General features: G+C 43.2%; 1 protein-coding gene across 1 annotated transcript in view; it reads right to left on the reverse strand.

The window, feature by feature from the left end:
- mbtps1 (membrane-bound transcription factor peptidase, site 1) overlaps positions 1-15,357 on the reverse strand; it is a 56,394-nt gene that overhangs the window by 16,011 nt on the left and 25,026 nt on the right. The window contains exons 12-16 of the mRNA XM_061677475.1: positions 12,602-12,746; positions 12,267-12,455; positions 11,994-12,166; positions 11,756-11,871; positions 3,268-3,424 (exon numbers count right to left, since the gene is read on the reverse strand). Of these exons, the coding sequence (XP_061533459.1) occupies positions 3,268-3,424; positions 11,756-11,871; positions 11,994-12,166; positions 12,267-12,455; positions 12,602-12,746 (780 nt within the window). The remainder of the gene's footprint in view (positions 1-3,267; positions 3,425-11,755; positions 11,872-11,993; positions 12,167-12,266; positions 12,456-12,601; positions 12,747-15,357) is intronic.

Here is a 15,357-nt window from a genome sequence, read left to right on the forward strand (position 1 = left end):
GACACAAGAATAAGGAAGAGACTGGGCAAAAATGGCATCCATGGCAGAGTTCTAAGTCGAAATCCACTGCTGACCAAAAAGAACATGAAGGCCCATCTTACTTTTGCAAAATAAATAAATAAATGTTTCTCATCATCAAACTAATTTAAATATTAGTCAAAGGCAACAAGTAAACACAAAATGCACTTTTTAAATTAAGGTTTTATTAAGGGAGAAAAAAAACCTCCAGACCTACATGGCACTGTGTGAAAAAGTGATTGACCCTAAACCTAATAACTGGTTGGGCCATCCTCAGCAGCAACAACTGAAATCAAGCGTTTTCTATAACCGGCAATGGGTCTTTAACATCTCTGTGGAGATATTGTGGCCACTCTTCCTTGCAGAATTGTTTAAATTCAGCAAAAATGGAGGGTTTTCGAGCATGAACGGCCTTTTTAAGGTCATCCCACTGCATTTCAATCGTATTCAAGTCTGGACTTAGACTAGGCCACTCCAAAACCTTCTTTTTGTTTTTTTAAGCAATTCAGAAGTTGACTTGCTTGTGTGTTTTGGATCGTTATCCTGCTGTAGAACCCAAGTGCACTTTAGCTTGAGGTCACAAACTGACGGCTCAACATTTTACTTCAGGATTTTCTGTTCAAGAGCAGAATTTATGGTTCCATCAATCACAGCAAGTTGTACAGGTCCGTTTTTTGTTCTGGCCTCCAACTTGAGCCAGGCCCATCTTCACCTGCACCTGATGCCTGCTTCAAGCTGTGCCATATGAATAGCATCCTCCTCTTTAAGCACTTTCATTCTGGAAAATAATTGACTAAAATAATTAGTCAATATAACACTGGCTGATCTGATGACCAAAAATGTTGTTTAAACGTAAGAGTAGCAATTGTCCGCTCCAAATGTGATATTGTACTCAAGTAAGAGTACTGTTACTTGACGATAATGTGACTCAAGTAAAAAGTAGTCCTCCATAAAATTGCTTCAGTAAGAGTAAAAAGTACACAGTGAAATAATTACACAAGTACTGAGTAAATAGTGAGTAACTTCTGGCACGGGGAGAATATGCAAACTCCACACAGGCAAGGCCAGGATTTGAACCCCAGTCCTCAGAACTGTGAGGCAGATGTGCTCACCAGTCGTCCACCATGCCGTACACTGCAAAGCTATCCATTTTTATTAGAGGCGTGAAGTCGGACATCTCTGTCACCGGGGAGCTCATGGATGTAGCTGCCATGCATGGGACCACAACGGGCCGGGATATTTATGAAGCGGTGGATAAGTCCGTAAGTAAAACTGGACTGCCCTGGGAAAAAATGGTGGGATTAACTACAAATGGTGCACCTGCAAAATGTGGAGGAAAAACAGGCTTGGTTGGATTAATGAAAGAGAAAATGCAAAAACAGAGCATTCACACCTTATTCTACATTATATTTGGTTACATTTATACTGTTTTACATTTACATCTGGCCCTTTGAGGGCAGCCATTATGCAGATGTGGCCCTTGGTGAAAATGAGTTTGACAACCCTGGTTTATTACATTCGCCAGCCTGCGAGCTAATGAGCTAGCAAGCTAATACCTGGATTAGACTACAAGACAAATTGAATCTTTCACAATTGCATTATGTCAGACTAGTGCCATAAAATCTTGCCGTATCTCGGTCAGACAGTGGCAGCACAACACGACAAGTATTCCGATACCACCGTATTCCGTCTTTTACGATCTCAGACAGTGTTTGTAAAATCAAAAACTGTCTGAGAGGCATAACCAGAAAACGTGTCACCGGTCAACGTGACCAGTTACACCAGTTAGCCAAAATTAGAGAAAAATGTGTGGTGGTTGTCATCAGTGCTCGGAGTAGACATTCATTCAAGGATTGCTTGAGGTAAATGATACGGCTCGCAAGCAGGCAACAAAACGTTATGTACATGCATTGCCTTTAATAGGAATGTTACCCCCGCTAACATGGCCACAATGTAGGCACGTCCCTCAGCCAGCCTGTTATAGCGTATCGATCTTCTATTCATATATGTGGTCATAACGTAATATCAAACACAAACATCAAACACAACCTGTGTGCTAATGGTAAAGAAATTATCGTTAGCCATGAACTAATGTTAACGTTTACAGCGTTAAGCAAGTAGCTCACAGCTGTTGACGCTAATATTAGCAGCTAACCAGCCAAGCTAGCAGCTTACAGAGATGACGGTCCCTCTTCGTCAAAAATAGAATCAGACACAATGTAATCCCTTTTTAGATGCTCGTGTATCACTGTTGTGCTGCCATGAGAGGCGCGTTCAGTCTCGCAAGTTTCAATTCACATATAAATGCTTAAACCTCTGGGCGCTGTAGTTTTTGCGGGTATGGCACAGCTGACCTAGAAGACCACTACTGAGGATGTGCATCATCACAAAAGACAACAGGTAGCGCGGCGAGCATTGGAAGGATTAAAGGGTGTTTGAGAGAAAAACAAAGCTTAAGAATCAAAATAAACAATGTCGACAAATAAAAGGTACCATATTTTGGCTATTTAGACCTCCATAGACTGACTCTCTATTGTGGACTTAGTATAAAAGTGTCAATTGCACTTCAAAAAACACCTTCGTTTTGTCATATGAGTGCCCAGAAAAGGCCCCTCTCACAATTACTTGTTTAACCCAGTTTTATTTCCACTTAGTCCATATTTGGCTAAGACCACCCCCTTTCCTCTGATTGGTTGCCTCCATGAAGAAGCCCCACTTATGAGAGCACACGTGTTTGTTATGTTTTAGCGCTGCCTCAGGAGCAGAGATCTACACTAGTGACGTAGATAAGCTCGAGAAATTCGAATGACCTGATTTCAGGCCTCTTGACAGAAAACATCTGGGACTCAGGAATGTGTGGACGATTTTAATTCCTATTTCACACGTTTACTGAGGCACCATAGAGCCAATATTACATCCCAAATACTAGAAAAAGTTGTTTTGGTAAAATATGGCACATTTATAATTGACGATTTTGATCGTCGACGTCGTCGTGACTAATCGACTAATTGTGGCAGACCTACCAGAAAGGCTTGGGTGGAATATTAATGGTACAACAAGGAGATGTCGGAATCTAAAATGTGGTACATTTTGCATTGAATAAAAAGTTTTTAAAGCACAGCTAATGTTGTGATGTTAATGCTTTTTAATCAGTAAACTGTGTCAGAATACAGCTTAAGTAAAAAACTGTTGAAAGGAGCTACTTTTATTCACTGCAACATCAACCACCAAAGAGTAAGTAGAGAGTACCTGGTGTTTTCGTCATAGAATTTGACCTTCCTCATGACAGAAGTGTTGTACCAGTCGCTGAAGATAATGAGTGAAAGCCCATTGTCGATGTCCCTCCTCAGTTTGGTGATCTCTTCAGGGAAATATTCCTCCTCGCTGTCAACCATCAGCAATGTGCCTGGTCAAAAAGTCAAAGAGCCCACCTTGTTTATTTCTCTTAATTGTCTAAAGATGTAGCACACATTTTAAGCAGCATGCTTTTGAAACTGTGTCAAAAAAAAACATTCCAATTCCCTACGTGTGTGGTCGACACACAGCTGATCCACTGGCTCCATGATTGTAACATGCCACAAAACCGGTTAAGAAATGACCTGAAGATTGCACGGTTGCCGTGCTTTTGAGTGTTTACATAATTTGTCTCACGAATTGGGCTGGGCGAAAGGTTAAAAAAAAATACTTTTATTTTGTTATCCAGTTTTCCCGTTCACTTATTGAAAATAATAAAAAGCAAATGACAATGACATTATTCAAATTTCTTAATTTCTCTAATTTGCTTTGTTTTTCCTCATGTCAAAGCTTATATCATAGCTTTCCAACTTTTTTTTTTTTTCACCATTAAAGTAACCCCCTCAAAATTTCAGCTTTTCTAGTAAGTTTTTCGTGGCATTTTTGTAGTTACAATCCTACAGCACAAGCCATGGCACAAAGAGCATCCATAGCATCAGCGAGATCTCATTGTTCAACGGTATCAGTCAGGAGAGGGGTACAAAAAACTTTCCAAGGCATTAAATATACCATAGAACATATGGCAAAACTGTGACATAACTAAGACAACTGGTCAGGGATGCTGCAAAGAGGCGGACAGCAAGAAATTTCTTGCAAATACTGGCTGTTTAGTACATGTGATAAAAGTTTCCCTCTTTTTCGTATGTCTGGATTATGGGTTAGGGCGGCAAGACGAAAGGCGTATTTGATAAAGAAAACCATCCAAGCCCGGCTACATTTTGCAAAAAACAAAACAAAGCAAATGTATTTATATAGCACATTTCATACGCAAGGTAACTCAATGTGCTTTACATGATTAAAAGCATTTAAAAACAAAGAAAGAAAAAAAAACATCTTATAAATATTTAAAACAAAGAGAAAAAAAAGAGGACAATTAAAACAGTGTAGAGTGAAAGAAATGTCATTTAAAAGTGGAAATGCTCTAAAAAGCATTAGAAAAAAAAGTTTTTAGTAGTTTTTAACCTAACCTTTAAAACATTCACACTTGGGGCTGATGTCATTTCTGTTGGCAACGTATTCCATGTGTGTGCAGCATAATAGCTAAATGCTGCTTCACCATATTTCCTTTGGACTCTTGGCTCCACGATTTGACCAGAGTCTGTCAATCTCAGAGCCCTTCTGGGTTTATATCCCATTAGCATGTCTTTCATGTATTCAGGACCTAAACCATTTAGTGATTTATAGACCAGTAGCAGAACTTTAAAATCTATTCTAAAGCTGTCTGGGTGCCAGTGTAAAGATTTTAGGATTGGATTAATATGCTCTGAGTTCTTTGTTCTGGTCACAACCCGAGCCACAGCATTTTGAATGAGATGCAGCTGTTTAATCAGAATCAGACTCATCTTTATTTGCCAAATATGTCCAAAAAACACACAAGGAATTTGTCTCCGGTAATTGGAGCCGCTCTAGTATGACAACAGACAGTCAATTGACAGAACACTTTTGGGACAAAGACATTGAGAAAAACAGTCACTGCACAATAAAGGGTTGCTAGTTATCTGGTAATGCCAGATAAATGATATTTTTTTTTTAACAATTGTGCAAAAAGATGCAGAGTCCTCTAGCACTTAGAGCACTTCGAATGACAAATATTGTAATAGTCCGGTGCAATGACCATTGTGGGGTGCCGAGACTTCAAGCGAGTAGTACAATAGTCTGGGACAATGTTGATTGTGGAAATGTTGCAGATACTCCTCAGTCAGTGTGCAAATGGAGCAGATGCTACTCTGGCGTGAGTTAATGCTTTTTGGGGGGAGTCCAGTCAGAAGACCATTAAAATCGTCAAGTTTAATTTAGATAAAAGCACGGATGAGCTTCTCCTGGTCTACTTGGCACATGCAAGCCATCATTCTGGATATGTTCTTCAGATGGTAGAAGGTAGTTTTAGTCATTGATTTGATATGACTGTTGAAAGTCAGGTCGGAAACTATCAGTACACCAAGGTTTCGCACTTGGTCTTTGGTTTTTAAAGAGAGTGACTCCAGGTATTTACGAATAGCAATCCTCTTTTCTTTATTGCTAAAAACAATTATCTTTTTTATCTTTGTTTTATTGAAGAAAATGTTGTGTCATCCAGTTATGTATCTGTTTTAGACAGTGACACAACACCTCAATTGAACTGTAGTCATCTGGAGAAACTGCTACATGTAACTGTGTGTCAGCTGTATACCTATGATAGTCAAAATTAAAGTTCTGAAGAATTTGACCCAATGGTAGCGTATACAGGGAGGGGTTCAAGAACTGACCCTTGAGGGACCCCATAGGTCATTGCCATTTGATGAGACTGAACACTTCCAATTGTTACAAAATACCTCCTTTCCTCCAGGTAGGACCTGAACCATTTAAGGACTGTTCCATTTAGTCCTACCCACGTTTCCAACCTTTTCAGAATCAGAATCATCTTTATTTGCCAAGTATGTCCAAAACACACAAGGAATTTGTCTCCGGTAGTTGGAGCCGCTCTAGTACAAAAGACAGTCAATTTACAGAACACTTTGGAGACATAAAGACATTGACATAAAACAATTGTGCAAAAAGATGCAGAGTCCTCTAGCAGTTTGAATGACTAATATTGCAATAGTCCGGTGCAATGACCATTGTGCAAAGGGCGCTGAGACTTCAAGGAGTGTATGCGGTTTAAAGTGACGAGTAGTGCGATCATCTGGGACAATGTTGGTTGTGCAAATGTTACAGATACTCCTCAATCAGTGTGCAAATGGAGCAGATGCTACTCTGGCATGAGTGGCCAGTATATGCAAATAGTGCAGCATGGTGAGACAACTACAGTGAGTGCACGAGTAATACATAATTGGCCCCACAGAAATGTGACAACGAACTCAAGTCAAAAAATTGCCAGCTTGTTGTAATGGAATTATAGGTTAGGTGTTTAAGAAGTTGATTGCAAGAGGGAAGAAGCTGTTGGAATGTCTACTAGTTCTAGTTTGCATTGATCGGTAGCGCCTACCTGAGGGAAGGAGCTGGAAGAGCTGGTGACCGGGGTGCGGAGGGTCCGAGAGGATTTTGCACGCCCTTGTCTTAGTTCTGGCAGCGTGCAAGTCCTCAAGGGTGGGTAGGAGGGTACCGACAATCCTTTCAGCAGTTCTGATTGTCCGTTGCAGTCGGAGTTTGTCCTTTTTTGTAGCAGCACCAAACCAGACTGTGATGGAAGAATACAGGACTGATTCGATGACCGCTGTGTAGAACTGTCTCAGCAGCTCCGATGGCAGGCCGTGCTTTTTCAGAAGCCGCAGGAAGTACATCCTCTGCTGGGCCTTTTTGAGGATGGAGTGTCCTTTTCAAATCTGCAGTAGAAGGTATTCAAGTCCTTGGCTAGTGTGCTATTGTTCTCAGCTTGGGGGGATCGTCGCTTGTAATTAGTCAGCGATTGGAATGCATGCCAGACTGATTTAGAGTCGTTTGCGCTGAACTGATTTTCCAACTTTACTGCATAGTTCCTCTTTGCAATGTTAATTTCTTTAGTCAGCTGGTTTCTAGCTCGATTATACAGGGCCCTGTCCCCGATCTGATATGCGTCCTCCTTAGCTTGGCGAAGCTGCTTAAGTTTAGCAGTGAACCACGGCTTGTTGTTGTTGAATGTGCGAAATGATTTTGTTGGTACACACACATCTTCACAGAAACTGATATAGGATGTAAGTGTCCGTATATTCATCCAGGCTGCCAGCTGAATTTTCAAAGACACTCCAGTCTTCAAAGCTAAACAGCTTTGAAGTTCCATCTTGGCTTCATTGGTCCACTTTTTCACTGTCTTCACTGTAGGGCTTCGCACATTTAAGTTCTTGCCTGTATGTCGGTATTCAGTGAATTAAGCAGTGATCAGACGAGCCTTGGGCTGCACGAGGTATAGCACGGTATGCGTTTTTTACCGTAGTGTAGCAGTGGTCTAAAGTATTATTTTCCCTGGTAGGACAGTCGATGTGTTGCTTGTATTTAGGGAGTTCGGGGACTTTGTTAAAGTCCCCGAGAATAATGATGGGTGAGTCCGGGTGTTTTTTTTCCAATTTCGTTGACTTGTTCGGCGAGCGTTAGCAGTGCGGCGTTCGCGTTAGCTTGAGGCGGTATGTAGACTCCAGCCAGTATGATAATTCTACTCATGTGGCGAGTAGAATGGTTTACAGTTTAAAATTAGCGACTCCAAATGCGGGCTGCAGTGTGTGCTGAGCACCGTGACGTCCGTACACCATTTTTCGTTGATATAGAGGCATATCCCGCCGGCCTTTGTTTTCCCCGATGATTCCATGTCGCGGTCCGCTCGATGAATGTGGAAGCCGGGAAGCATGACGGCACCATCGGGTACAGCGTCGCAAAGCCAGGTCTCCGTGAAGCACATGGCCGCGGAACGTCCGAAGTCTTTACTGGTCTTTAACAGAAGATTAAGCTAGTCCATTTTGTTGGGTAGGGAGCGTACGTTCGCGAGGTGGATCGACGGGAACGCCAATCTGTGTCCTCTCTTGCGGAGTTTCACCTGAATGCCGGCCCGTTTCCCTCTGTGGCGCCGCTTCCGTCTCCATGCGCCTAAAACCGCGGACGCCGCTCCAGTGAGTAACTCGGGGGAAAAAACTGAGCGGATTTGCGAAAGTTGGTGACAGAAAGTCTGGAGTAGCCTCCTTGATGGTTAGCAGGTCTCCCCTTGTGTAAGTGAGTCGTGTAAGGTCTCCAAAGACGGACGAAAACACAAAAACAATATAACAATATAATATATTTTCAGCAGTATATTATGATCCACCGTATCAAAAGCCGCACTGAGATCCAACAAGACCAGAATTAACACCTTACCTAAGTCAGTATTCAAACTTATATCATTCAGCAATTTGATAAGGGCAGATTCTGTACTGCGATGAGCTCGGAAACCTGATTGAAATTTGTCAAAAAGTCCAGTTAAGTTCAAGAAATTTCTGAGCTGATTAAAAACAACTTTCTCAACCATCTTGGCTATAGAAGGGAGACTTGAGATGGGTCTATAGCTTGCTAGTATATAAGTGTCGAGCGTTCTATTTTTCAGAAGAGGCTTAAAGGCAGCAACTTTAAGAGCTTTAGGAAACTTGCCTGACTGAATTGAGCAACTGATCATTTGCTGCAAATCAGTTAGCACAGACTTTGCAATAGCTTTGAAGAAGTAAGACTGTATTGAGTCAAGACAGCTCGTTGATGGTTTCAGCTGCTGAACCGTTTTCTCTCCAGTTTTTTGGTCAACTGTGTCAAATTCTGACATGGTAATAGAGTTTCTCCTGAGTGGCTTCAGATGTAGTATCATTTTGCTGATTTGTGCTGATATATAACCTGATGGATTGTATTTTTTTCGCACACGCACCCACAATCAATAAGTCTCTTCAGCAGCTTCTTCATGAAGTCATTTAAGTGAATAAATCAAATGTTTCTGTAGGGCCCAATACATGTGTTGTTGGTTTTTGGGCAGTTAAAATTTTAAATAGTGGCAGGTGTGTGTCGACTCCCATATATTATTATTTGTTGTTGTTTTATTTGATGTTCATGCTCTATTTTTTTTTTTTTTTTTTTTTTAATCTGAAGTTACGTTATTTGAGTAGTTTTTTTATTGAGTACTTTCTTCAGTAAATATTTGGATGTCTACTTTTTACTGTTACTTGAGTCATATTATTCGAAGGTAACAGTACTCTTACTTGAGTACAATATTTGGCCTCGGTCCCCTCTGTCTAGATCAGTGATTTCCAACCTTTATGGAACCTAGACACATAATTTACAATTGAAAAATCTCACAGCACACCGACAAAAAAAAATGTCACAAAAGGTGGATAGATTAATTACTGTATGTACTTCCTGCCATCTAATAGAAGAGCATTTCTTTGTTCTGTCTGTCACTATGCCTCACTGGCATAAATCGATGAATAAAGATACATCATTTCTTGGAAATAAATGTTTTTTTGTGCAATTAAGTACAATTTTATAATTTCCCACAGCACACCTGAATAGCCTTCACAGCACACTAATGTGCCCCGGCACAGTGGTTGGGAATCACTGGTCTAGATCATAGGTTGTAATGTCATTCATCAACATTGATTTGTTACCCAGTGACCTGATATTGAATAGAGCCAGTCTCAAGAGATCACTAAAGACAATGGTTTGATAGATTCACATTTTATCTTCACTACGTTTGTAGTTCTACTTTTTTTTTTTGCCATATTTCTTTGACCAATTTTGTGTCCTTTGTAATTACAGGGATGAAAAATGCCTGATCTCCATAGGGGTCTGACTTATTCTGGAAAAGACCCTGCAGATGTCAATCAGATTTGCAGATAAGATTTTTCATGGGTGGAGGAGGGGCTCTTCGCATCTTCATGGATGGTGGTTTCAGGCGAGGGGGGTGGGAGGAAGATCTTGGCGTGGTGTGCGCTGGATTCCAATATAGACAATAGCCTTCATCCTATCCTTCACACCTAACAGGGCATTTAGGCTAGTAGAGAGTGAGGTTTGCGTTGGGCTTTGGTCCAGTGGGGCAGGGAGGGTGTAGGGGAGTCCAAGTGCTGGCTCATCTCATTCCTCATTCGTTCTTCTGATTGTTTGGGTGACGCTGGTGACTGCGCCTGCCCCATCTGCGCCTCGTGTCGCCTTATCTCTTGTTCCTCCGATTGTTTGGGAATAACTGCAGACTCCTGCGCTTTTTGTCCTTCAGCCGTGTCAACAAGGCCAATGTTTTCCTTTCGGGCCGCTGAATGACGTACACAGTAAAAATGTTGGCAGCCAATAACTTAACCCCTTGTCTATTTAGACAGAAACCGTCTGCCTTGTAAAGATGTCTGCACTCCTAAAAAACACAGAAATTGTCAATGAAACTCACAGATAGTGCAGTACAGACTTCTTTGAGCTACGCATTTAATTAACTGAGCCTACGAAAACATTCATCTCCAAATCGTACCATTGGGAGAGGTCCACTTATGAAAACCTCAGCATCCAAACATTGCACTTTTGTTGAATGAAATCTTGCTGCAGTACCTCTGATTGCTGCTTAACAACATCCAGGGCCCCTGTGTATATAATGACAGATTTCACAGTTGGGTGCTCATTAGTGATCTCCAGGATATTTTTTTTCGAGATGTCAGACACCATGTCATTGATAAAACACAGTACTTTGGTGGTCTTCTCACTGCAATAACGTTTCACATCCTTGACAGCTCCATCACCAACTATTAACGTTTGGGGTGCCATTTTTTTCTTGGAAAATTTTGTTTCATACCTTTCAGTGGTGGTGGAGGATGAGCATTCTTGGCCAGGGTCTTGTAAAAGTGGCTCAAATCTATTTGTAAGTCTGATGTCATTGTTTTGCATCGACTGGCATCCTCTTTTCTTGCCCTTCGCTGTAGCGACCGTCCACGGGCGCTCTCTCGGGGTTGAAGAAGCACACAATACAGACCAGCCGGATTTCTTTGTAATCTGCTGGTTTTGTGTCCTCCCTTTTAGATGCTGTCTCGTACCTTTCGGCTTTGCTCCCAGTAAATTCCAAGGAGAATTGCTGGATGATCCATTACTGTTTGCACAGTCCACATCCATCCTCTTTGCTGAGCTAAGTGGCTGTCTATTAGCATGCTTTGGCTCACCATTTTGAGACATTGGTAGAGTGGTTTCACTCAAAGACTGTCCATTTACATCCACATACACTTCAAGACGGTGGATTTTCATTTCCAGGACCGCCATTTTCTGTAGCCGTTTGTGATAGTATTCAGTGGAAAAGGGGGGCATCTTGTTGCTGGTCTCGTAGCTAATAACAGGCTTGTGCTAATTAGCAGCCCACGCTCACGTAATGGTAAGGGGGTATAAAAAAAAATATTGGAATATGGCAACAACTGACTGTATCTACAGAAAAAAGTACAATCCCACAAGTTTAAAAATATCCAGGAGTCGCTTCTTCTAATTTCTTTGGAAGAAAAACAAGCTTATCATCAAGAAAAATCTAAACAAAGGCGAAGCAAGCAGAGCGAGCAGAAAATTTGCGACAAGAAAAAAATGTTTAAGGGAGTGTAGATTGCAACCAGGTTATTATACATATTTTTGTATTTTCCCCTTTACAGATTTCAGTTTGTTTTTCAATTGAGTTGTAAAGGTTGAAGGTAACAAAGGTGGAAAATATCTTGAAATGCTTTATCTTGGTCTCATTTTTTTTTAAACACAAAAACCTGGCATTCAAACAGAGATGTGGAGACTACAGTGTAGGTATGATAATCTGTATTCCTACCATATTGGCTGGCATCAAAGCAGGTGATAGGAGCACCCAACACTTCAACAAAGTACCCCATGCTTCTCAGGTGCTGGTACATGTCCCTGAAGTTCGTGTGAATGTGGTCACCATTCCTAGAAACACAATTGAAAGGAAACTCAAAGCATTGTACTGGGTTGTCTGATAATTATTTTATTAACTGAAATTTAGATTTGATGGTTTCACAGATAGCCCACATCAGTTAACATACACATACCAATCAAGTGGGTCATTTTTCATGCGGAGGTTATCGCGTGGAAAGTAGCCAGGTGGGTAACGGAGGTTGTGGTACTGGTCCCACAACACCCTTTTATTGCGTGGAGGAGTTGGGACAATCTTCACCTTAATGGGCAGTTTCACTGTGGAGGTCAGTTCCCCTTCCACCTCCGACTGATACAAGTAACAACAATTACCATTTTCACAAACAACCACAGTGACAAGAAGTGTCATGTTAAAGACAAAAAGAACAAGTTTGGCTCTCCTAACTCACATCATTCTCTGCAGGTGAGGCCACAGTCATCATTACGTGACCTTGGGCAATCCCTTCCCAGGATGCAGCTTTCTTGGCAACGGATATGGAGACAGCCAGGTAGCCGGCCCATGGCCACAACACCGGTGAGTATGAGACGGCCACATCAATATGGTCACCATTCTGAGGAAGGTAGGGCTGCCAAATAGGCTGAATAAGAGAGACAAATTTAGAGACATCATCAAGATGCAAAACCAGGTCAGGTACAGTACATTAGGTACAGTATGTAGCTATGTGTAATTCGATGACAAGATGAATAGAACACACATTAAAATTTGATTGAAAATTGTGTTCACCTTGTCCACAATTCTGCCAGTGACACCCATGCCATTAAGAATAGTGACATTAACAATGGTGGGCATTCCTCCATAGTAGATGGGTTGAGAGCAGTAAGGCCACATGTATGGACACTCAGTCAGGTCAATGTAGCTGGGAGAAAGACTGGCAGCAGAAAAGAGACATTATTTTTGATGAATTGCTATTTTTGTATGTAATTTTTCTGGAAAAATACAGAAGTCTATTCATTTGAACATTTCCCCATATCATTTGCCATCTTAATTGTTTTATTTTCTTTGTACTACTTGATTTCTTTTCACTATGTTTTATGGAGACCTTGAGTGGTTTGAAAAGCGCTTATTGATAAAATGAAAAATTATTATAAGTTATGAGTTTCAGAAATAGATGGTTTTCCCGTGACATCACACGCTGCCATGTTGCCATTGGACGCACTGTTTTGTCCCAGTGCTTGAGTGTTTGAATAGATAATCGTCCCAGTCTCTGCCACCAACATCGCGGAAAAATACTGATCACATAATCGAAAACTATCAGGAAGATATGTATTGAACACGTCATTTATTCCTTTCAACCTGAGTAATTTGTGATGGTTAATTTACAGTATAGTATAGATCAGGCCGGGCACAGCCTGAAAGGGTAACGTGGGTCCCCCTTCCCATGGGCTTACTACCTGTGGGAGGCGCCATAGGGGTCGGTCGGGTGCAGTGCGAGCTGGGCGGTGGCCGAAGGCGGGGACCTTGGCGATCCGATCCCCGGCTACAGAAGCTGGCTCTAGGGACGTGGAATGTCACCTCTCTGGCAGGGAAGGAGCCCGAGCTGGTGTGTGAGGTCGAGAAGTTCCGACTAGATATAGTCGGACTCGCCTCCATGCACAGCTTGGGCTCTGGTACCAGTCCTCTCGAGAGGGGTTGGACTCTCTTCCACCCACGGTGAGAGGTGCCGAGCAGGTGTGGGTATACTTATTGCTCCCTGGCTCGGCGCCTGTACATTGGGGTTCACCCCGGTGGACGGGAGGGTAGCCTCCCTCCGCCTTCGGGTGGGGGGACGGGTCCTGACTGTTGTTTGTGCCTATACACCAAACAGCAGTTCAGAGTACCCACCCTTTTTGGAGTCCTTGGAGGGGGTGCTGGAAGCGCTCCCGCTGGGGACTCCATCGTTCTGCTGGGGGACTTCAATGCTCACGTGGGCAATGACAGTGAGACCTGGAAGGGCGTGATTGGGAGGAACGGCCCACCCGAGCGGTATTCTGTTATTGGACTTCTGTGCTCATCACGGTTTGTCCAAAACGAACACCATGTTCAAGCACAAGGGTGTCCACACGTGCACTTGGCACCAGGACATCCTAGGTCGCAGTTCGATGATCGACTTTGTGGTCGTGTCATCGAACTTGTCTTGGACAATCGGGTAAAGAGAGGGGCGGAGCTGTCAACTGATCACCACCTGGTGGTGAGTTGGCTCCGATGGTGGTTAAAGATGCCGGTCCGACATGGCAGGCCCAAACGTATTGTGAGGGTCTGCTGGGAACCTCTGGCGGAATCCCCTGTCAGAAGGAGTTTCAACTCCCACCTCCGACAGAACTTTGCTTATGTCCCGGGAGAGGCGGGGGTCATCGAGTCCGAGTGGACCATGTTCCACGCCTCCATTGCTGAGATGGCCGACCGGAGCTGTGGCCGTAAGGTGGTTGGTGCCTGTCGTGGCGGCAATCCCCGAACCCGTTTGTGGACACCAACAGTGAGGGATGCCGTCAAGCTGAAGGAGGAGTCCTATCGGGCCTTTTTGGCCTGTGGGAGGAGTTCATCTTGGGGTCTTGTTCACGAGTGAGGGAAGAATGGAACGGGAGATCCATTTTGTATCGATCCGCTGTGGTAAAGAAGGAGCTAAGCCGAAAGGCGAAGCTCTCGATTTACCGGTCGATCTACGTTCCTACCCTCACCTATGGTCACGAGCCTGTGGGTCGTGACCGAAAGAACAAGATCCCGGATACAAGCGGCCGAAATGAGTTTCCTCCGCAGGGTGTCCGGGCTCTCCCTTAGAGATAGGGTGAGAAGCTCGGTCATCCGGGAGGATCTCAGAGTCGAGCCGCTGCTCCTTCACATCGAGAGGAGCCAGATGAGGTGGCTGAGGTATCTGATTCGGATGCCTCCTGGACGCCTCCCCGGTGAGGAGGAGACCCCGGGCACGACCCAGGACACGCTGGAGAGACTACATCCTTCGGCTGGCCTGGGAACTCCACCCACTGGGAGGAGACCGCGGGCACGACCCAGGACACGCTGGAGAGACTACATCTTTCGGCTGGCCTGGGAACACCTCGGGATCCCCCCGGAAGAGATGGATGAAGTGGCTGGGGAGAGGGAAGTTTGGGCGTCCCTGCTAAAGCTCCTGCCCCCGCGACCCGACCTTGGATAAGCGGTAGAAAATGGACGGATGGATGGCTATAGATCAGGGTCACCAACTTTTTGAAACTGAGAGCTACTTCTTGGGTACTGATTAGTGCAAAGGGCTATCAGTTTGATCCACATTTTTGAAAATATTTTGGTGTAAATCATCCCCTCGTCCGTCCAGAGCTTATCTCTATGAATGCTATGGTTTGCTCATGCGCACAATACTAACCTTTGACTTTTTAGAAAATATTGTCATTCCACATTTACACCTATGCAGGTGTGATTTAATAAAGAATAGCAACAAAATAAGTTAGAAACAGCCCAATGGTAAGTGGTGGTGATTTTTTTTTTGAGAATAGCAACACAAAATAATTATC

The sequence above is a fragment of the Phycodurus eques genome, chromosome 5, assembly GCF_024500275.1.
Source record: "Phycodurus eques isolate BA_2022a chromosome 5, UOR_Pequ_1.1, whole genome shotgun sequence".
NCBI lineage: Eukaryota > Metazoa > Chordata > Actinopteri > Syngnathiformes > Syngnathidae > Phycodurus > Phycodurus eques.